At 27.8% G+C, this 20,071-nt stretch overlaps 6 protein-coding genes across 13 annotated transcripts; 3 read left to right on the top strand and 3 right to left on the bottom strand.

The window, feature by feature from the left end:
• Positions 1–39: 39 nt before the first annotated feature.
• LOC117207402 (protein unc-45 homolog B) lies at positions 40–4,429 on the top strand. 3 transcript variants are annotated; one of them, XR_004487507.1, is made up of 6 exons: positions 40–332; positions 545–987; positions 1,124–1,453; positions 1,543–1,983; positions 2,081–3,855; positions 4,151–4,429. XR_004487507.1 is itself a non-coding variant. In XM_033447585.1 (5 exons), exons 2-5 carry the CDS (start codon positions 565–567, stop codon positions 3,707–3,709), a joined length of 2,823 nt encoding a protein of 940 aa, XP_033303476.1. In that variant the 5' UTR covers positions 40–332; positions 556–564; the 3' UTR covers positions 3,710–3,928. The 3 variants fall into 3 exon arrangements, 2 of the variants coding, with proteins under 2 accessions (XP_033303476.1, XP_033303475.1); XM_033447585.1 differs by lacking the exon at positions 4,151–4,429 and having other exon boundaries at positions 556–987; positions 2,081–3,928; XM_033447584.1 differs by lacking the exon at positions 4,151–4,429 and having other exon boundaries at positions 2,081–3,928.
• On the bottom strand, positions 4,013–6,471 carry LOC117207403 (cell division cycle 7-related protein kinase-like). Of its 3 annotated transcripts, XM_033447586.1 has the most exons (9): positions 6,380–6,471; positions 5,942–6,135; positions 5,661–5,868; positions 5,493–5,586; positions 5,255–5,397; positions 5,079–5,193; positions 4,670–5,000; positions 4,431–4,549; positions 4,181–4,303 (listed from the first exon to the last, which is right to left on the bottom strand). In XM_033447586.1, the coding sequence occupies exons 2-9, from the start codon at positions 5,979–5,981 to the stop codon at positions 4,181–4,183; spliced, it is 1,173 nt and encodes a 390-aa protein (XP_033303477.1). In that variant the 5' UTR covers positions 5,982–6,135; positions 6,380–6,471. The 3 variants fall into 3 exon arrangements, with proteins under 3 accessions (XP_033303479.1, XP_033303478.1, XP_033303477.1); XM_033447588.1 differs by lacking the exon at positions 4,431–4,549 and having other exon boundaries at positions 4,013–4,303; positions 6,380–6,469; XM_033447587.1 differs by lacking the exon at positions 6,380–6,471 and having other exon boundaries at positions 4,013–4,303; positions 5,942–5,981.
• Position 6,472: 1 nt separating this feature from the next.
• On the top strand, positions 6,473–8,176 carry LOC117207406 (mitochondrial import inner membrane translocase subunit Tim22). Its single transcript, XM_033447591.1, has 5 exons — positions 6,473–6,687; positions 6,771–7,114; positions 7,188–7,372; positions 7,456–7,528; positions 7,597–8,176. The coding sequence occupies exons 2-5, from the start codon at positions 6,871–6,873 to the stop codon at positions 7,677–7,679; spliced, it is 585 nt and encodes a 194-aa protein (XP_033303482.1). The 5' UTR covers positions 6,473–6,687; positions 6,771–6,870; the 3' UTR covers positions 7,680–8,176.
• Positions 8,177–8,574: 398 nt separating this feature from the next.
• Positions 8,575–10,873, bottom strand: LOC117207405 (septin-1). The gene is made up of 6 exons (XM_033447589.1): positions 10,453–10,873; positions 10,096–10,288; positions 9,753–10,011; positions 9,308–9,673; positions 9,124–9,228; positions 8,575–9,053 (listed from the first exon to the last, which is right to left on the bottom strand). Exons 1-6 carry the CDS (start codon positions 10,474–10,476, stop codon positions 8,921–8,923), a joined length of 1,080 nt encoding a protein of 359 aa, XP_033303480.1. The 5' UTR covers positions 10,477–10,873; the 3' UTR covers positions 8,575–8,920.
• A 1,340-nt stretch (positions 10,874–12,213) lies between these two features.
• LOC117207444 (eukaryotic translation initiation factor 4H-like) lies at positions 12,214–14,627 on the bottom strand. Of its 4 annotated transcripts, none has more exons than XM_033447694.1 (6): positions 14,376–14,627; positions 13,519–13,689; positions 13,170–13,420; positions 12,887–12,934; positions 12,698–12,826; positions 12,214–12,620 (listed from the first exon to the last, which is right to left on the bottom strand). In XM_033447694.1, the coding sequence occupies exons 1-6, from the start codon at positions 14,405–14,407 to the stop codon at positions 12,475–12,477; spliced, it is 777 nt and encodes a 258-aa protein (XP_033303585.1). In that variant the 5' UTR covers positions 14,408–14,627; the 3' UTR covers positions 12,214–12,474. The 4 variants fall into 4 exon arrangements, with proteins under 4 accessions (XP_033303585.1, XP_033303586.1, XP_033303583.1 ...); XM_033447695.1 differs by having other exon boundaries at positions 13,203–13,420; positions 14,376–14,625; XM_033447692.1 differs by having other exon boundaries at positions 12,698–12,934; positions 14,376–14,625.
• Positions 14,628–14,948: 321 nt separating this feature from the next.
• LOC117207443 (myb-binding protein 1A) lies at positions 14,949–19,578 on the top strand. Its single transcript, XM_033447691.1, has 10 exons — positions 14,949–15,125; positions 15,230–15,427; positions 15,499–15,897; positions 15,974–16,560; positions 16,664–16,776; positions 16,861–17,384; positions 17,452–18,102; positions 18,189–18,437; positions 18,513–18,946; positions 19,030–19,578. Exons 1-10 carry the CDS (start codon positions 14,949–14,951, stop codon positions 19,454–19,456), a joined length of 3,759 nt encoding a protein of 1,252 aa, XP_033303582.1. The 3' UTR covers positions 19,457–19,578.
• Positions 19,579–20,071: the final 493 nt, after the last annotated feature.

Below are 20,071 nucleotides of genomic sequence, written 5' to 3'. Positions count from 1 at the left end.
ATGTTTTATATAGATATAATTTTTCATTTTTGTAAAAAGAAAATTCAATTAATATAGCAAAGATGTAGGTAGCATGATAACATTACTAACGGGTTTGAAAATTATTTTAACCCGGCAGTTTTATTTTTATTCGATTGTGGGACGAACACAGTTTAAAATAAACATGCAATAGTCTAGTGACGTCTGGATAGATCTGTTCCCTTTTTAATACGATGCAGAAGCAGTGCCAGTCTCAGTATTGCATTAGACTTTCAAAAGAGATATCGGCAACCAAACTTTTAACATTTAAATTTCTAATATTTCAAAGAAAATCATATAATATTTAGTTCTTGGTACGTATTATAGTGTTTTACATATATGTGTATCGGTATTATTCATAATTTCTTCTTGACATAGCAATTGTGCATTAAGTATTATTTATTTAAAATTTAAACGTATGCTATGTAAATAATATACTATAATTTATTTAAATAATTGTTATGTTAAACTGTTTTATAACATGGACATTTTTCTGAAGCAATGTATAATTAATTTTTTTTATTAAAAAACGTTTAGTTAAACAACATGACAAAAACAACAAATTTGACTGCACATGAATGGAAGGAGGAGGGCAATGTGGAATTCAATAAAGGAAATTGGTCAGAAGCTTTAAGTTGTTATACAAATGCATTGAAACTTACAAATGAAGATAATTCAGAGAAAGCTATATATTATAAGAATCGTGCTGCTACATATTTAAAACAAGAAGAATATAATAAAGCAATTGAAGATTGTGATGAAGCTCTTAAAATATCTCCAAATGATCCAAAAGCATTGTTTCGTCGATGTCAAGCATTAGAAGCATTGGAAAGATACGAAGAAGCATATCGTGATGCAAGATACATTATTTCTGCAGATCCTGGCAATAAAGCAATTCAACCTATTGCTGCAAAGTTACATGAAATTGTCCAAGAAAGATATAGACAAAATTCTCGTGTTAGTGTAAAGGTTTGTATATTAGCATTCATTATATAACATGATAGATCAATTACAAAGTGTATTTTAAAACTTTTGCATAGTTGAAACTATAAAAATATCTTTTTCTATAATACACAAAGCAGTACATGAATATGTTCTTTTAAAGGTATCACAAATGATAGATATAGCTTTCGAAATAAAAGGAGATAGTGAAAAACGAGAAACAGCAATGAACAATTTACTTGTTCTTGCTCGGGAAAGAGCAGGAGCAGAAATAATGTTTAATGATGGAGTAATCTCTAAAATAATAAAGATGCTTAAACTTGAGAAAAGTGAGGAAATAATAACAATTGGTGTTCGAATTATTGCAGAATTATGTAAAGATAACATTAATAGAACTGAAACTATTATAAAGCAAATTGGTATACCTTGGTGTTTAGAGATGATCAACAGTATAATTGCAGAAAGAGTAAATGCTGCTCAATATTGCTTACAGGTTAGTAAATTTAATAAATATGAAAAATTGTTATTTTCAATGTTAAAATGTATGTTCATTTTAATATCTTTTTGAAATTATGTTTGCAGACAATACTAAACACATATAGTGGAATGACTAACAAACCAGATTCAAAACCAAACAAAGAATTGTGTGATAAATACAACAAGGAGATAGATACTATTTTATCTTGTTTACTGTACAGTGTAACAAGCAGAACAATTTCTGGACTAGCTAGAGATGCAATTATAGAACTTATTATGCGTAACATCCACTATACTACATTAAATTGGGCAGAACGATTAGTTGAACTTCATGGTTTAAAACGTTTAATGGAAGTAGCTAGTGAGCTTGAAGAATATAAATATGAATCCTCAATGCACATTACATCATCTACTAGAACTATAACAAGTGTGTGCTTGGCAAGAATTTATGAAAATATGTATTATGATGCAGCAAAGGAAAAATTTAGAAATGCTATTGATGAATATATAAAAGATAAACTACTAACACCAGATATAGAATCTAAGGTAAATAATATATTTGTTTAATCTTTGGTGAAAGCTATATTATGAAAAATATAAATATATAACATATTTATTCATGTCATATTATTCTTTTAAACAGGTTCGTGTTGTAGTTGCAATAACAACTTTATTGCTTGGTCCACTAGATGTTGGAAATACAATAATTGCTAAGGGAGGTATTTTAGAAATGATACTTGTTATGGCAGGAACAGAAGATCTATTACAACAAAAAGTTGCTTGCGAATGTATTATTGCCGCTGCATCCAAAAAAGACAAAGCTACCACAATTATCAATCAAGGCGTGAATATATTAAAGAAGTTGTACCAATCTAAAGATGATTCTATTAGAGTACGTGCTTTAGTAGGATTGTGTAAATTAGGTAGTTCAGGTGGTACAGATGCTACAATAAGACCATTTGCTGATGGAGCAACGAAAAAATTGGCTGAAGCTTGTAGAAGGTTTTTAATTAATCCTAAAAAACAAAAAGATATGAGAAAATGGGCAGTGGAAGGATTATCATATCTTACTTTTGATGCTGAAGTCAAAGAAAAATTAATTGAAGATGTGCAAGCAGTTCAAGCAATGATAGAACTGGCCAAAACTGGAGATCAGTCTGTAATTTATGGCGTCGTTACTACATTAGTGAATTTATGTAATGCATATGATAAACAAGAACTTATACCAGAAATGATTGAATTAGCGAAATTTGCAAAACATCATATACCAGAAGAACATGAGTTAGATGATATAGATTTTGTAAATAAAAGAGTAATTGCATTAGCTAACGCCGGTGTAACATATGCATTAGTCGCACTTTCTAAAACAGAAAGCCAAAATAGCAAAGAACTAATAGCACGTGTATTTAATGCAATTTGTAGTCAACCGGATGTACGAGGAATTGTTGTTCAACAAGGTGGAGGAAAAGCACTTTTACCATTAGCTCTAGATGGCACAGATAAAGGAAAAAAACAAGCATCACAAGCTCTCGCGCGATTAGGAATTACAATAAATCCAGAAGTTGCATTTCCTGGACAAAGAATAATGGAGGTAGTTCGACCATTTTTAAATCTTTTAAATCCAGAATGCTCTGCACTTGAAAACTTTGAAGCTTTAATGGCCTTATGCAACTTAGCTGGTGTTAATGATAGTATTCGAAAACGAATTTTAAAAGAAGGAGGCTTCCAAAAAGTTGAAGCTTATATGTATGAAGATCATGAAATGTTAAAACGTGCATCCACGCAGGTTATAAATAATTTAATGATGTGTGAAGACACTATTAAGTATTATGAACAAGAAAACGATAGAGTTAAATATCTAGTCATTCTTTGTGAAGATGAAGATGTAGATACAAGCATGGCGGCAGCAGGGGCCTTAGCAATGTTAACATCAGTTAGCATAAAGTCTTGCATAAAAATATTTGATTCAAAGGATTGGTTAGAATCACTACATTATTTACTTGCTAATCCAAATTCTGATTTACAACATAGGGGGATTATAATAGTTTTAAATATGATGAAAAGTACAAAAGATGTAGCAAGTAGAATGATTGAAACTGATGTAATGGAAATTTTAATGGCTTTGACAAAGAGTGACACAGTGGAAAACAAAAAAATTAAAGAATTAGCAGCTAAAGCATTAGAAGCTGCCGCAGAATGGAAACTTATTAGGAAGAGTGAAAATGAAGAACAAGTACCGCAAAATACAAATAATTTGGAAAATATTGAATAAATATATACAGTATGCACTTAACTTAATTTTGGTGTGTAAAGAATATCTAATAATGAATATTTATCATAATACCGCAAAGTGCCTAAAGAAAGATTATCAATTTCATCTTTCATAGCAAACAACACAATAAAATATTTAAGTAATACGTAAGTATTTTTAGACATAGTTAAATTGTAAAAATATTGCATTTATTAATATTCTAATATTATACATATAATATAATTATATAAAAAATATAAAACTATTTATTTAATGCCTAAAAATCCAAATTATTTAATTTAATATAAATAATAATATACTATATATTTGTATACATTTATGTATATGTACAAGTTTCATAGTGTGCAATATTTTCAGTATAACATTAAATGTAGTATTATTTAGCTATTCTTATGATATTGACTGACTTATAATATACTGTTTTACATCTGCCAAAAATAGATTCAAAAATTTTTAAGATGAAAATATACACTATAATTTAAAAAATGGATGATTTAAAGCTTGATCTGCAGTAAGACGTGTTTTATAATCTAAATCCAATAACCTTAGTAGAAGATGATAAGCTTCTTTTGGAAACTGAGTGTCCAATGATACCTTAAAATATAAATACTTTTTAACATAAAATCTTTAGTACATCACATTACATATTATTTAAAAACAAAAATGTTATACTTAAATTCTTAATTATATTTATGAATAAATGTTAAATTATAGAAGATACCTTTTCACATGTGTTATGATCTTTATTATTTAATAAACCTTTATTTCTTTTTTGTAATTTCTGACATAAAGATACAATATCAACCCCTGGTATATCTTCACTAAAGATAACTTTTTTTCCTGAATTGTCAAAGAAAGGTTTAAAATATATAAAGTAAGCAAAATGATAAATTAGAACAAACCAAAGAAAGTAAAAGACTACAATATAAATTGTATTTAAAAAAATGATTTTTTTCAAACCTAATTTGCGTGCACACTGTTGCATTTTATTTGATCCAAATATAGTTGTTATTTCTGCTAAAGCTGTACAATCATCTGGTGAAAGAAAAAATGGTTGAGTACCACTAAGAATACAGAGCATCATTACTCCACTTGCCCAAATATCAATTGCTGGTGTTTGTGAAGGATGCTTTAGTAAAACTTCCGGAGCACGGAAACCTGGTGTACCAGCTCTTGGGGCTGTCTGTTCTGGTCTTGATATACATAATGAACAAACTTTTGCTTTACCAAAGCAGTAACACTTCTCTTCTGTACCTTTCCTTCTTCTATCGAGAGAAAGATTTAAACTGTTCTGTAAAAATATTAGAGAGTAACAACATACGTTTTTTAAAGAAAATTCTTCTACAATTGTAAATAATTGATACATTACTTCATCCGTTCTTTTCCTTTTAACAACTTGTGTTTCAGAATTAAGTAATTTAAGATTGTTAGATTTTTTCTCTGCTATATATTCTTGTGCTAATCCAAAATCAACTAACAAGTATCTATTAAGAAATACAAAATTAAGATAATATATTCATATGAATATAATTTATGTTGTTATACCTTTTGTTGCATCTATCATATAAAAAATTACTGGGTTTGACATCTCTATGTATAATATTAAATTTATGAACCCTTCTTAATGCAGTTAATAACGCAATCATATAATCTTTTGTTTCCTTTACAGTCATATCTTGTACATATTCCTATTTAATATTATTAAATTTTAAGATTATTAAACTCTTATTTATAATATTATGAAATTAAGATTAATTGAGATATAAGAAGTCAAGTATTTTACCGAAAATTTATCATGCCTCATATATGGCATTACAAATATTACTGTTTCAAAATTTCGTAAACATAATTCTAATCCAACTACATAATCTTTTCCTCTGAAAAAGAAATTACAAATATATATTTATATACATATTGTTTGCATTTCAATCAAGCTTAAAATATCAATTACCCTATCTGTTGCATACATTGTAATTCTCGTTCAATTTTTTCAGGATGTCTAGTAGGAACTAAATGTTTCAATGCAAATTTTTTAGAGCCATCAGATAGTTTTAAAGTAGCTAAGTACACAGAACTGAAAGTTCCTTCTCCAACTTTTCCATGTACATGAAATAAATCTTTTATTAGTGGAATTGTATTTTTAACAGCAACATTATTTTCTGAAATTGTATATTTTTAAGTTTTGATTTTTTTCTATAATTTCAACAAATTTTTGTAAATAAAATCTTTTACCATCATCATTATCTTCCTCCATTTGAGTTTTTTCTTCCATGACTTCAATATATCATTTAGTTTACTTAATCGAATAATCAAACAATTATTTTAAAATTACTTAGTGTAAGAAATTAATAATTTCACCATTTAACATTAAGAATTTAGCTGTCACGTATATGATAACCTATTAAATATTAGACATTGGCGCCATTCTAAATATTGAAACATGCACATATTAATGGTGTTTAAATAATAAAGTAAAATATCACATTAATAAAAAATGTATAGATTTAGAATCTAATTATTGTATAATGATAGTAATTATTGTATAATGATGAATTTTTAGTAAAATCTAAATTTTTATAATTGCGATAAATATTATTTGCAATTTTATTTCTCAAATAAGTTTTTACGCTTAATATGTAAAAATGTAATAATTATTTCAAATTTATATACCTATGCAGATTTATAATGTGTATAAATTTCTTCCAAAGTACATATTTTTTAGAATTAACACTTTTAGGTAATATGTGTATATACATACTTAGAAATTTTTATGTGTATATATATGTACCAAGCAGCAAGCTGGTGTATTTATCGTTACAAAAAATTTCTGTTATATTTATTATTCTAAATGTAATATTGTTATATATAGTTAAACAGCAATAATAATTAATATTTTGAAAATATAAAAATTATCTTTTAATACATTTTAATACATAATTTAAAAAGAACTTTCTAAGTTCTTTCAAATAGAGGTTAAGGTAAGAAACATATTAATATTTTGATTGAATTGTATTAATATATTTCTATTTTGATTATATTTATATAAAGTTTTTTATTATAGGTCGCATAAATATAGAATTATTTTGCAGTTTAAAGATATAGAATTGAATTCAAAACAATTGGGACATTTCCTAATCTATCTGTTATAAGAAGTAAGAAATATGGAGAAAAATTTGTTTAATATCAATTCATCCAAATCATCATCACAGTCATTAGAAATAAGTGAAAACAGAATGGGAAATGACATGAATTTGGATAACATAGCGCTTTATCTTATTGGTACTAAAGAAAGGTTTAGAGAAAATATTATAATTCCAAGAACTGTGGGACCTGTACAACTTAAAACTGATCTTCAAGAAGTAATGGACAGTTGCATCGGGAAAAGTATTATTTCTTCTGTTATAGGTATATTTATATTGTATACTATAAAGTAACTATTATTTATATCAGTATAATTAAAAAAAAATTAGATTCGTAGGATATGGCATAGGAGCTGCAATGGGTTTATTCACATTTAGTTTATTTCCAAGTATGGCAAGCATTGAAAAACAGCAAACTGTTCGTGAAGTTTTTATAGAAATGAAAACTACAACACTAAGTCATGCAAAAAGTTTTGCTGTATTTGGTTTTGCATGTGCAGCAATTGGATGTGCGATAGAATCGGTAATAATTCTTTAAATTTAATATAAAGTTGTAGGTTAATTTACATTTATCTATTTATCATAATATTTTACAATTCCCTTTAGTATACAGGAAAATCTAATTTGAAGATTGAGGCATGTGCTGGTGGTTTAGCAGGTGGAATAATAGGTCTAAGAGGTACTATTTTATGTTAAATTTAAATATAACTTTATATATTTATACTTGAATTTAATCTTGTGTTTTAGCTGGTGCGAAAGCAGGTTTATTTGGAGCAGCAAGTGGTGCAGCATTTTTAACAGTGGCAACCTACTATATGCATAAATATTAAACAATGTTATAAGTTACAGTAGATATATATTTCTATAAAAAAAGTATAAAACACTTCGAATATGCCTGTACAATACATATAAAAAGCACAAGAACATTCTTAGTATAAAAATGCATACACATAAGTACAATAGTTAAAAAAATTAAGTAAATTCACATAATACGTCAGTATTCATTGTACCTACATTCTTACAAATCTCCGCTTTTCAACATAATGTATTAATTGATCTTTTTTAAGATACAAATTATAAAATGAATTAAATGGCTACTAGTATATATTATTAATTAAAAATAAAATTGATGTTATTTGAACATAATACTTTACATATTGCGAATATGTATGTAAACATGTAAATCTACATTTTATATTTAACACTGTTTATCACGGCAAAAAGTAAATGCTGTAGTGTTTGCATATATTGAATGATTATTGACAATTTAATATTGGCAGTCTTAAAAATTTGTTATATAAAAAAATATACATAGAATGTTGGACGATATGCAAATTGTATACCTTTACTAATATTTTTGTCAATTGTGTAAAATATCAATCTTCATAAAATGTCATTATATATATTTATCTATACAACAAATATTACTTCTTTATTATTAAATTCACATTGTACCTCATGAATCTTCTTTACCTGTTTTAAAATGTGATTTTCTATATTTTCTATATTACTTAAAAAGACTACGTCTGCTTATCTTTATGTATTATAATATATCAATACTATATGATATTTTACCGAATATTAGCTGTATTACATTCGTTATTTCAAGAAGTACAAATTGTTTTATAATAGCTTTATTTTATAAAAGGATTATATACTATTTTTGATATTTGTATTTTAATAATTAAAATTATAAGTTGTTTTATTAAAGAAAAATATGCAAGGCACTTATTACGCATTCTGTGTTGTGTAATTATGAAATTATAGTTACTTTATCTATAATTAGCTTTCTGTACTTTGAATTTACTTTACTTGTCGATTTTGTTAACACGTTCGATTTTATGTCTAGTTAATTACCCATAGTTTTCTGAATCAAAAATATTCAATAAAAAACGTATATTTCTTGATTAAGATTGTCAAAAATAAATTCTTGAAAATTGTAAATTTATGTTTAAATTGTCTTGAATAGCATTAATTAATTAATTAATTAATCATTTAATACAACTTTTTGGCACCTGTAATGGCGAAGAATTAATTTTTCTTCACACATTTGTGCAGAAAGCATATATAATTAAGGTTGTTGTTGTTGCATTTGCGCCTGCATTACAGCCACTAGCTCCTGCATTCGTCGTAATTCAGCTTCTTTTTCTTGTAAAATACGATCCTTCTCAGATACAGAATTGCTTCTTTCAGATTCTGCAATCCTATTAGTAAAAGGATTGAATTAAAAAGTATGGTCCAAATATTTTCTTATAATTATAACATCATATTTACGTTTGTCTCCGAGGTGGTACAGGAGCTCCTTTTGCTAGTCTTTCACTGCGATAATTTTCATAATGTACCTCTTGAGTTACTTCTTGTAAATCTTGCATATGTGTGCTATAAATATAAAAAAACAATAAATAATGAAAATTTCCTTCAACACTTATATATATCCTTTTAAATAAATACCACATACATTAACATTGTCCTTAGTTTTATAAAATCACAATGATCTGGATTTTCAACTTCTACTACACCCCATGGATACAATCGTCCACGTACTTTTCGTCCTTTTACTTCTAATAAGGTATTTGCTCCACATACAGCAAATGGAACTGCTTCTTTTAGTTGTCTAACTTGTTCTTTGTAATCTTCATCTTCATCGCTATCACAATCTGGTAAAGGATAAATCTTTATACCACTACCTTCAATTTCTTCCATAACTCGTTTTTTTAAACGCAGTACTTCTTTTTTTGTAAGTACATCAGCTTTTGCAATCACTGGCACAATATTAACTTTATTATGAAGTTGTTTCATAAATTCTATATCCAAAGGTTTTAGTCTGGTAAAGATAAAAAGATATATAAAGGCATCGATATTTTATAAAGCAATAAAAAAAGCATGTAATTAATATATCTTACCCATGTCCGAATGGAGAAATAAAATAAAAACAACAGTGTATTCTATTATCTACTATATTCCTTCTATTTAAACCACTTTCATCACGTAAAAATCTTTCAAATTGATCATCTATATATTGTATGATAGCTCTAAAACTATCTGTATTATCAATTGCATCTCCATAACCTGGGGTGTCAACAACAGTTAATCTAAGTTTGACACCTCTTTCCTCAATCTCCACAGTTGAAGCATCAAGTTTAACAGTTTGATTAGTTTTCTCTGTTTAGATTATATTAATATATTGACTATAATATATGTGAGACATATATATAGTTGAAAATATATAAACAAAGATTAATTTACCTATGGCATCAGGAATTATACGTTCTGGATATAAATCAGTAAGGAACAAACTATTTACTAATGTAGATTTTCCAAGACCAGATTCTCCAACAACCATCAATGTAAATTCAAATCCTTTTTTTACTGATTTTCTATGGACTTGATTAGGTAAATTTGCAAATCCCACATATCCAGGTGTTTCAAGACTAGCAAACTATCAAAAACAAGGTAGAAGTTGACAAATCAAAATCGTATTTCAAATGCATATTTCGTAAAAAATTTCAGATTTAGTAAATAATACAAACAACTTCTTTTTCATAATAAAAAAGTATGCAAAAATATAAAAAAAAGTTTACGTTTCAATTATATTATACCCACCGTTTTTACGCTTTCACTAGACATTTTTTCGTATTAATTCGATCTGACGGTAAGAAGACGTTAATATCGTTGCGTGCTGTCTTTAAATATTATCGAGAAGGATCAGAAACTGAATTTCAAGTTAACAGGCGCCGTATTGTGACAGAAGGCAAGATACCCGAAATATACGCACATATATCATGAATAAGATGAATAATAGGTTATTTGAACTTAAAATTTCCTGTTTTAATTGACATCACTTTCCTATTATCTGCATGCATTGAATAAACAAACAATATTATATTTAACAGAATTAAACACTTCTATTATAGATTCATTGAATATGAAACAAAGATATTGCACCGACTGTACAGGAAATGTTACGGTACATAGGAATATTGTATATCTGTGTTAGGAATAAGGAGGGGTACCCTTAATAAGGGAGAAGTTTAGGCGTGGCTACCGAAATAAACATTGGTATTCCATAAAACGTACTATGATTATAATTTTGTTTTTAAGTTACAAAATTCCTTAACATAAATTAATGTTAAGTATTTAGTTTTAAGTATAATAATTGATCTTAATTAATTATAATCGTATATTCGCTTAATATTTAAAAGTTATATTAAAATTGAATATTAAATTATTTAATAATACAACTTACAAAATATTAAGAATGTTATACATTATTCGCAGTTCAAATTATACATAAATTTTATTTTCTGTTTCTTAATTTTCTAAAGATACATTACACAAATACAAGGCAAACGACTACTTTATTCAGGAAATAATATCATATACAAGCATAGTTTTATATAATATTTGTCATTAATTCAAGTTTTTCTTTACTTATTATCTCATAATCATCGATACCTTCTTAAATGATCAATATTTATTACTAGCATAATTAATTAATTCGTTACACAATAGTAATGCGTAATAATCAACACATTATCCTCATACCATTCAGTGATGTATAATTTTTTCAATCACTCAATTTTTTATTCTTTATAAATATTTGTTATTTCACAAGCGCGTAAATAATTGCTTAATATTTTTGATCATATATGACTTTTTATATTAAACAATTATTTATAAATCATCTGAATATGCTCATACAATGATTGGTGTTAAAGTGAAACATAAAAATTATAAGGAGGGAAATGAAAAGAGGGACAATGTTTCTTGTACTCCTTCAAACAAAGATTATTAGAGTACGATACTATTAGAGAAGATCAGTTTTTATATGGAATCAAATGTATGTATGGTGATAGTATATATTTGTAATAGTTTGTACACATACCATCAATATTATTATAATCTGATACAAATACCCAACATGAAATTGACGTGAATATTAAAATGTACTTTCCATATCACATCATTATTCACGTGTATACACATATATATACACACATATAATTCAAGTGTTTGTGTGTGCGCGCACACGTGTGTACATATATATATATATATATATATATATATATATATATATATATATTATTATACATACATACATACACATATATATATTTATATATATTATACATATATATATATATATATATATATATATATATATACACGCACGCACGCACACGCACATACACATATATATATATACATACATATGTGATACGAGTGACCATATGCATATATATATATAATTACACATAACCAATATTACTCAGCATGCATGGTGCACACAATTTTTACTTCACATTTCCAATTTATTATTATATTTTTTTAAAACTAAGAAGTTAGTGTAAAGAGAGGGGGGCACTCGATGAAAAATTTTTATTTTTAATTAAAAATGTCAAATACGTCGAACTTAAGAATCTCATGAAATCACTTTTCATTATTATTGTGGGGAAGACTCCCCTTAGGGATAAATAAAAATTATTCCAATTTCATCTCAGAAGAGATTTTCCCCACTACATTGGAGGAAATTAGAGGATCTTGATTTTTGTTTTCAAATATTTTTGTTGGGAAAGTTCCTTTCCCTGAAATTTAGGGAATCAGAAACTAATAATGATAATGTGTTTACTTGTCATCAGTATTAATTTTTTCCTCCCGAGGTTTTGCACCACCATAAATTGAGCTTGATTTACTTGATTCAGCAATTGCATTTATCGGATCTTGAATTGTTCTTGGTGCTAGTACCAGACGTTTTCTTCCACTTGTATCAGCTGTAATAACAATATTAGGAATTATTTTTATCATTTTAAAGATAAAATTTCAGAAAAATATTTATATACAGACAAACCTGGAGGTGGATCTTTGTGAAATGGTTCATCATGAAATGGTTTTCGTTCAGGTCCAGTTCCACGAGGAGGTGGTCTATTGCCATATGATTTAGATGATGCATTACGTGGCCATTCTCGACTTCCACCTCCTGTATCATCATTAAACTGACTATAGTTACCCCGGTTACCCCTCATGTCCCATGTACTACCTTGTCTACCAGCATGACCTTGGCCTTGGCCTTGACCTACATAGCCTCCTGCACAGTTATTATATAAAGTTTAATTTCTAATAACAATATGCCTTTGTGTATATATATACTTTGAGTATATGTGTATGCATACACAATATAAGAATTTATTTTAAAACAGTTATTTAAAATAAAATTTGAAATCTTGCATTGGAACTTTAACTACTGCTGAGTCTATCAAATTAGTTTATGAAGTCAAACTTAAAATATTTATGATATACGTTATGCAAAGCATAACGCTTACTAGAATACATAGATTTGCTTCCAAAATCATCACCATATCCACCACGGCCACCATCTCTCCCTCTAAAGCCTCCTCCACTACCACCGCCACTGCGACCTCTTCTGTCAAATCCACCTCCTCGATCATTTCTTTTACCCTCTGCTACATCTATTTTGATGACACTTTTATCTACTTCTACTGCTCCATCCATTTCCAATGCAGCTTCTAAGTCTGCCAACTCTTCGAATTCAACATAACAAAAGCCCTTAAACCTATAAAAACAAAATAAGATAATAAGTAAGACAGTGATAAGATAACAACTTTCACATTACAGAAGATGTATAATATAATCATATCAAAATTAACTTACCTATCAGTTTCTTTATCTTTCACCAATCTGATTCCTTTAACATTAAGTTTTTTGAAAATTTTATCAACATCTCCTTGTACAATTCCATTTGGCAAATTTCCCACAAATGCGGTATATGGTGGTTCGGTTGGCAATGGTTTTCTGCCACTTCGATATCCACCCCCATAATCTCTGCATAAAAGCAATTTACATTTATACACAGAAATTTTGTCAAATTAAATATTGTTTTATAAAAACATTTTATACACTGAACTTTGTACAAATTTTATACAATTAATATTCGTAAAAGAATGTAGCACCACTTTTACGTTTCACTACTTTTTAACCTCATTTAATAAAAAATAACATTGAACACTTCAGAATTGATACATAGTAATTTAATATTTCAAAAAATTACACAAAGTTTTGTATTCACTTTCAAGTATTAACTAAAGAATAGCAGAAGTATGTGGAATTTTATAATTCTGGCACTCATTTAGGCACTAACTTTCTTAAGCACATATTCTAACAAACTATGTAGAGTTAATTACTTTTGTGTATTGTATTAAATAGTATTTCTAAACAAATGGGTTGTGTATATCGCACGAATTCTAAGTTAACATCTTCGTTACTAATGCTATGACTAAGATAGACTATTGTTTGGCCGGCCAAAATAAAGCCGCGTGTCGAAGGTACCATATCTGCAAGGTGCTGCGCTGCACTCTAATCGAAACTCACTTAACCTTAAAATCGCAAAATTATTAAAGAACAAAAACATTTTTTTACTGATTCGATGTAATGGTTAAATATCACCCTTGCTCTATATCGAAAAATCTCAATAACTATCGTACACGAAAGAAATTTTACCCTATACTTGCCTTAAATCTTCGTAACCACCTCGACCAGCCATATTGCATACACGAAACTGACCGGGACCGCGCGGGTCGAGTACAATACTATGTTCAAGATGGCACTTCTCTAATCACTAAAGAATTTGAAATCGTGAATCTATGCAAACTTACTTAGTTCAGGTACCGTTTCACCTATTAGTATATTTTGACAATATTTTATGAAACGATTAAGAATTTGTAGTGGGGGATACAATCGCTGCTGCTTTTGATATGAATTTGTCGACTATTATAGATTATGATAAGTCCTTTTTAGAAAATAATTTATTTATGTAGTTGAGTTGCATAATATTACTAAAAAATTTTATTTATAGCAATTCGACAGTTTTAGAAAGGTACGAAATTTTTAACGAAAACGATTGACAGTCTATGTAATTAAAAAATGAAACGTACATTTTTAATTTCATATTCTATTCATTATGTGTTTCATTTAAATAACGATTATTGCAAGATTGTTAAAATATTAATTTGTTCGACTGTTTTGATATTTTTCTCATCTAGGTACTTATTAGATTAACATAGTTCTAGTTGAACTAAAGCAAGATGGCAGACGAGACTATGCACGTGGCAGAGGTTGTTTCAAATAAATTTGAAATGAAAGATATAAGTAAAGTAGATTGTAAAATGCTTGATTGTTTTACTAAACTTATAAATGAAGTAGAATCAGAAAGAATACATGGTGGGATTGCCTTATTGAAATATTTAATTCAAAAAAATTCAGTAAGTGTTTATTTAAAGATAACCTTAAAATAAATCGTTTTTGTATAGGTTGAAAAATAATCAGTGTTTTAATCGATAAATTATTTATAAATATAATGTCTTAGGAACACAATGATAGTCAAGAATTTAAGTATGCTATGAAAAGGCTTATTCGAAGCCTAGGCTCTTCAAAAACGAGTTCACGTATAGGTTTTTATACGACTTTAACAGGCTTTCTAACAATGAATCCTGATACGTCTATAGAAAACTTTTTATCTATAGTAGACAATGAATTACAACCAGTAAACAGCAATAGCAAAAGTGTAAGAAAATCAATTTGTTTTATGTTATCATAGTAAGTATTTTGTATTTAGTATCAACTATATCATTTCAGGAAAATGGTGACATTTATATGGGACGCATATTGGGATATGGAGCATTAATAAGGTCTAAAATACTCTCAAAAAGCTCTAGTGCAATACAATTACAAACTATTCAAAATCTTATCAGTGCAGGCAAACAACGTAGTTATTTATCATTTGTTTCTGTTTCATTTCTTGTTGAATTTGTGAATCAAGTTGATACTAATTGTATTAAAAGATCAATTTGGCCAATTATTGAAAAAGAATTTGGCAAGCCATGGGCAGAACAAACATTAGATTCATTTTATGTTTTGTTAGTAATAAAGAATAAATGTCCATCACTTGTAAATGATAAATTTTCAAAAACACATTTTGGTACAGAACATATTGTTACTAAAGAATCCATGAATGATATAGTAAAAGTACTACTGGTAAGTATAATCTATAATTTGATTTATGCACATTATTTGTAAAAGGTATATTAATTAATGCATTATTAATGCTTAGGGCTTATCCAGAATTATATCATGTCATCATCCAGTATTCAAATTATTTTGTGAGAATTTAAAATCAACTGAACTAATTATCGATTTTTGGACTCGTATAGATCAGAAATTTGCAAAGCCATCTAAAACTGATGAATATTTAGTTATACAAATCCTGAAATTGATATTGTCAAATATCGTAGATAAATCTATACTTCCATCATTATTGTCACCAAACTATGTGCAGCATATGTTAAAAAAATGTTCTGGATCTAAAAATCATAACAAAGATGAAGTACTTCTTGGATTTAAAGAAGTCTTAAATTTGTTAATATCAGCTACAAACAGTGATGATACTAAACTAAAAATACAAATTGCTGTATTAAAGAAATTAATATTGTATCCAGGTGATTTAATGATCGAAAAAAAAACAGGCACAAAAATAATTCAAATGCTTACTGGAAATTTGAACTTAGATGGTATAAAGAAAGTATCAAAAATATACAGAGGTATAATTGAAAATACAATATCTAGGGATAAATCAAATGTCCAAGCAGAATCTTTTTGGACAAATGCTGAAAGAATTTATGCTGCTCATTTATTAACAAGGTATTTGATATTTCGAGAGGTGGCATCTAATATGTTTTATCTTTGGTGCAGTAATTTACGTATATTTCTGAATATATCTGATTTATTTATTATGTTTTACTAGATTAATAGGACATCCTAAAACGCTTATGGATAGAGAATGGAGATTAGATCAGTTGAAGTTTTTATTTACTTATGGATTATGTGAAGTGCCTAATGTTGGGGTAGATCTAGCTCGTAAATATTATTTATATATTTAATATTATAATATACGCATATATTTTTCCTTGTTTCTGTAAATTGTACCCTTTTTGTTTATAGCTCAATTTAAGGAAACATTTTATCATGCACTAGATCATAAATTACCAAGGTTGAATGATCTACGAAGTATATTAAGTGAATTAGTTCATTTTGTGAATATTAATTTGAAAGAGCAAACATTGAAATTAAGGAATCCACTAACGAATGAAGTAAAAAATTCGTGGGAGAAAGTTATATATTCAATAAAAAATTTAGAAAATAATACGAAAAAGACAGAAGCTGTACCAGTATTTCATACAATGAATTTACACATGGGTTTACAATTATTCTCAGACCCACAAATGGCAATTATGGCTATTGATGAACTACAAAGTTGTTATGAAAGAGTATTAAAACAGACTAGAAAGCATAAAACTGGTAGTAATAAAAAGCTAAATGATGAGCCAGAGTGGGTAGAAGTAGTTGTTGATTTGTTATTGTCTTTTTATTCTAAAAATAGCCATTTGTTACGATCATTAGTGGGATGTGTGTTCCCACATATTTGTTCCTATGTGACGCCAACAGCTATACATCAAATATTAGCAGTATGTAATTGTTATAAATGTAGTTAAAAAATTAGTGACTCTTATATTTCGAATTTTCTATTTCTAGGTATTAGATGTAACAAATGAGAAAGGACCACTTGTAACAAGAAATAGTAATGATAATGAAGAAGAAATTTCATCAGATGTAGAATCGGATTCTGACAGTGAAGAGGATAATAAAAGTGATGGAGAAAATACTAATGATGAAATGGAGACTTCGTCGGATAATGACTCTGATTCAAATGAAGAATCAATGAGTGAAAATGAAGATGAGACATTAACTGATAGATTACGAATGGCAGTAAGTCAAGCATTAGGTGATGTTTCCGTTCAAATGGATGATGATGATATAAATGTAGATAACATCGGCGAGGAAGAAGGAAAACGATTAGATGAATCATTAGCAGCAGCATTTAGAATTCTTCGAGAAAATCGTCAATCGCGATCCAAAAAACAAGAAAAATCAGCCCAAGCTTTAACCCATTTCAGAATTCGAGTCATAGATTTACTAGAAACTTATTTAGAATGTGCCCCATCAATGGCAATTGTACTTGATATGTTACTTCCTCTCTTTGCCTTATTAGAATATTGCATAAAAGATCCGTATCAAAAACCTCTTTATAATCGAGTTCGATCTTGTTTAAAAATATTATCAATGGTAAAAAAATTTAAAGATACAGAAAATATTGATGAAGAATTATTAATAGTAATATTAAAGGTAATTATATAATACTTCATATCAACTTACTTGAAATTATACTTTATATCAACATATAATTAGAAAAAAAAATTGTACGTTTTAAGGCTTTAATAGAGAAAGGAGAAAGAACCACATCAATTTATCACGAAATGAGTGATAAATTAGCCGAATGTTGTACATTCCTTGTAAGATGTGCCCAGCAAGCTATTTTATCTACAGACACAATAATTAAAATTTACAAGGAAAATTTAACAGCATTTTTTAAAAAAAGGGATTGTGTACTATCCCCGCAACTATTTAAGAGCGTATTACAGTTACAATGGGAGGGTAACTGGGAGTTAGCTCTTTTATTGGTAAATTTTTGGTTTTTATTTTAGTAGATTAATTAAGTTTTAAATAATAAATAATTTTAATATTTATTTTTATAGGTTGACTTTGCGTTTGATAGTACTGTAAGGTCTTTTCGTAGAGGATATGCTCTAGAATTTTTAATAACTTTTTATAGTAATAGTCGATTAGTATATTTAGACACCAGACATTCTGATGTAAGAATGAAACTGGAAAAAACATTATGCAGCTGTACTATGACTACACTTCAAGGAATAATTAATATGCACAAAATTGAAAATGAACAAGTTGTTACATCTAATGGCACTGCAATAGGGAAAGAGGTCAGACAAAGATATATTTTTCTTCTGTTAACATTATTGCGAAGCATCTACATGCATCATTTAAAACAAGCATGGAATTGGAACGACATTGGGAATATACTCACAACATACAGAGCTCACGTATCACTTGCGAAAGATACGAAAGTAGCATACAATAGATTAGCAGTGCAGATTGGAATTCCAGTGAATATGTAAGTATACTAATTGACAAAAGTATAACGTTAATTTTATTGTTATATAAAATTAAATAATAATATTCGTTTTATTATCTTAGGTCACAGAAAAAAGCTAAAAATAAACAAAATGCTATAGTAAATGGGGAGATCAAAAATGCTACAAATAATGTAGAGCAGTTAAATAATACACAAGAAAATGGAAGTATAAAAAGCGATTCAAATACTTCTACATCACAGAGGCACGAATTCAAAAAGAAGAAAAAAAATAAAAGTGAACTGAGAGATAAACAATTATTGAAAAAGGAAGCTCGGATGTTGCGTCAAAAAGTAACGTCTGAAGGTTTTGAATCTTTTAACTTCAGTTCTTTTGTTTTTGATGACCAACCAGATAAAGATGTATCACTCTTTGAGAATGGAAATTCTCAAATTGGACAGACTAGTTCTAATTCTTCCCAAAAGAGGATGCTTGAAAGTATATCAAGTGGTAATAAAGCAAAAAAAAGAAAAAGTATGCAAACTGCTTGATATATGAAGTAAAAATGAATTGTTATTTTTATATAAGCATTTATAAAAGTATGTATTAAAGAGTCTTTTTTGTACAGCTTTAAAATATATAAATAAACCTTTTACATAAGCTATTAACGTTATATTAATGTATTAAATTATATTAATGAATAAGTTTCCTCCACATCTTTTATTGTAAATTTTCATTTCGTGAAAAATATAAATTTTAAAATATAAATTTATTGTAAGGAATGGGAATGTATGTTAAAGAGTATATGAAATCATTTTTAACGTTACGTTTCATGGTATTTTAATGGTAGAAGAATTGCTTATTAACTGTGACTAATAATGTTACAAAATCATTCGCATGAATCCAAAGGTACGGTCTTAAACATAAATGTGACAATGAGGGATTCTATAGAGGGGGATCATCATTTTAATTTTAATACCATCAGTAACGTGTACTTTTGGAAATTTCATATGGTGCCGTTATGTGAGGAAATTAAAATACTGCGAGGGAATACTAGTAAGGGAATTAAAATACATCAAAATAATAACATCAATAACAACAATAATAATCAAAAGTTTAAGTCGTGGGACTTGTACGTTATTGTCGAGACCTATTTATATACACGT

The sequence above is a fragment of the Bombus bifarius genome, unplaced genomic scaffold (genome assembly GCF_011952205.1).
Source record: "Bombus bifarius isolate JDL3187 unplaced genomic scaffold, Bbif_JDL3187 scf7180000008030, whole genome shotgun sequence".
NCBI classification, from domain to species: Eukaryota; Metazoa; Arthropoda; class Insecta; order Hymenoptera; family Apidae; genus Bombus; species Bombus bifarius.
This window is presented reverse-complemented; position numbering and strand designations above follow the sequence as displayed.

Bases quoted from the DNA above. Each gene is read 5' to 3' on its own strand.
- LOC117207402 (XM_033447585.1), top strand. From the start codon at position 565: ATGACAAAAACAACAAATTTGACTGCACATGAATGGAAGGAGGAGGGC. The intron at 988-1,123 runs GTTTGTATATTA...GTTCTTTTAAAG, and splicing joins ATTCTCGTGTTAGTGTAAAG to GTATCACAAATGATAGATAT. The intron at 1,984-2,080 runs GTAAATAATATA...TCTTTTAAACAG, and splicing joins CACCAGATATAGAATCTAAG to GTTCGTGTTGTAGTTGCAAT.
- LOC117207403 (XM_033447586.1), bottom strand. From the start codon at position 5,981: ATGGAAGAAAAAACTCAAATGGAGGAAGATAATGATGATG. The intron at 5,398-5,492 runs GTAAAATACTTG...AATATTAAATAG, and splicing joins TGAGGCATGATAAATTTTCG to GAATATGTACAAGATATGAC. The intron at 4,550-4,669 runs GTTTGAAAAAAA...TTGACAATTCAG, and splicing joins ACAGTGTGCACGCAAATTAG to GAAAAAAAGTTATCTTTAGT.
- LOC117207406 (XM_033447591.1), top strand. From the start codon at position 6,871: ATGGAGAAAAATTTGTTTAATATCAATTCATCCAAATCATCATCACAG. The intron at 7,373-7,455 runs GTAATAATTCTT...AATTCCCTTTAG, and splicing joins TTGGATGTGCGATAGAATCG to TATACAGGAAAATCTAATTT. The intron at 7,529-7,596 runs GTACTATTTTAT...CTTGTGTTTTAG, and splicing joins TGGAATAATAGGTCTAAGAG to CTGGTGCGAAAGCAGGTTTA.
- LOC117207405 (XM_033447589.1), bottom strand. From the start codon at position 10,476: ATGTCTAGTGAAAGCGTAAAAACG. The intron at 10,289-10,452 runs GTGGGTATAATA...TGTTTTTGATAG, and splicing joins CTAGTGAAAGCGTAAAAACG to TTTGCTAGTCTTGAAACACC. The intron at 9,674-9,752 runs GTAAGATATATT...TATCTTTACCAG, and splicing joins ATTTCTCCATTCGGACATGG to ACTAAAACCTTTGGATATAG.
- LOC117207444 (XM_033447692.1), bottom strand. From the start codon at position 14,407: ATGGCTGGTCGAGGTGGTTACGAAGATTTAAG. The intron at 13,690-14,375 runs GCAAGTATAGGG...GCTTTTATGCAG, and splicing joins GGTGGTTACGAAGATTTAAG to AGATTATGGGGGTGGATATC. The intron at 12,935-13,169 runs GTAAGCGTTATG...ATAACTGTGCAG, and splicing joins AAGCAAATCTATGTATTCTA to GAGGCTATGTAGGTCAAGGC.
- LOC117207443 (XM_033447691.1), top strand. From the start codon at position 14,949: ATGGCAGACGAGACTATGCACGTGGCAGAGGTTGTTTCAAATAAATTT. The intron at 16,561-16,663 runs GTATTTGATATT...ATGTTTTACTAG, and splicing joins GCTGCTCATTTATTAACAAG to ATTAATAGGACATCCTAAAA. The intron at 18,438-18,512 runs GTAAATTTTTGG...TTATTTTTATAG, and splicing joins GGGAGTTAGCTCTTTTATTG to GTTGACTTTGCGTTTGATAG.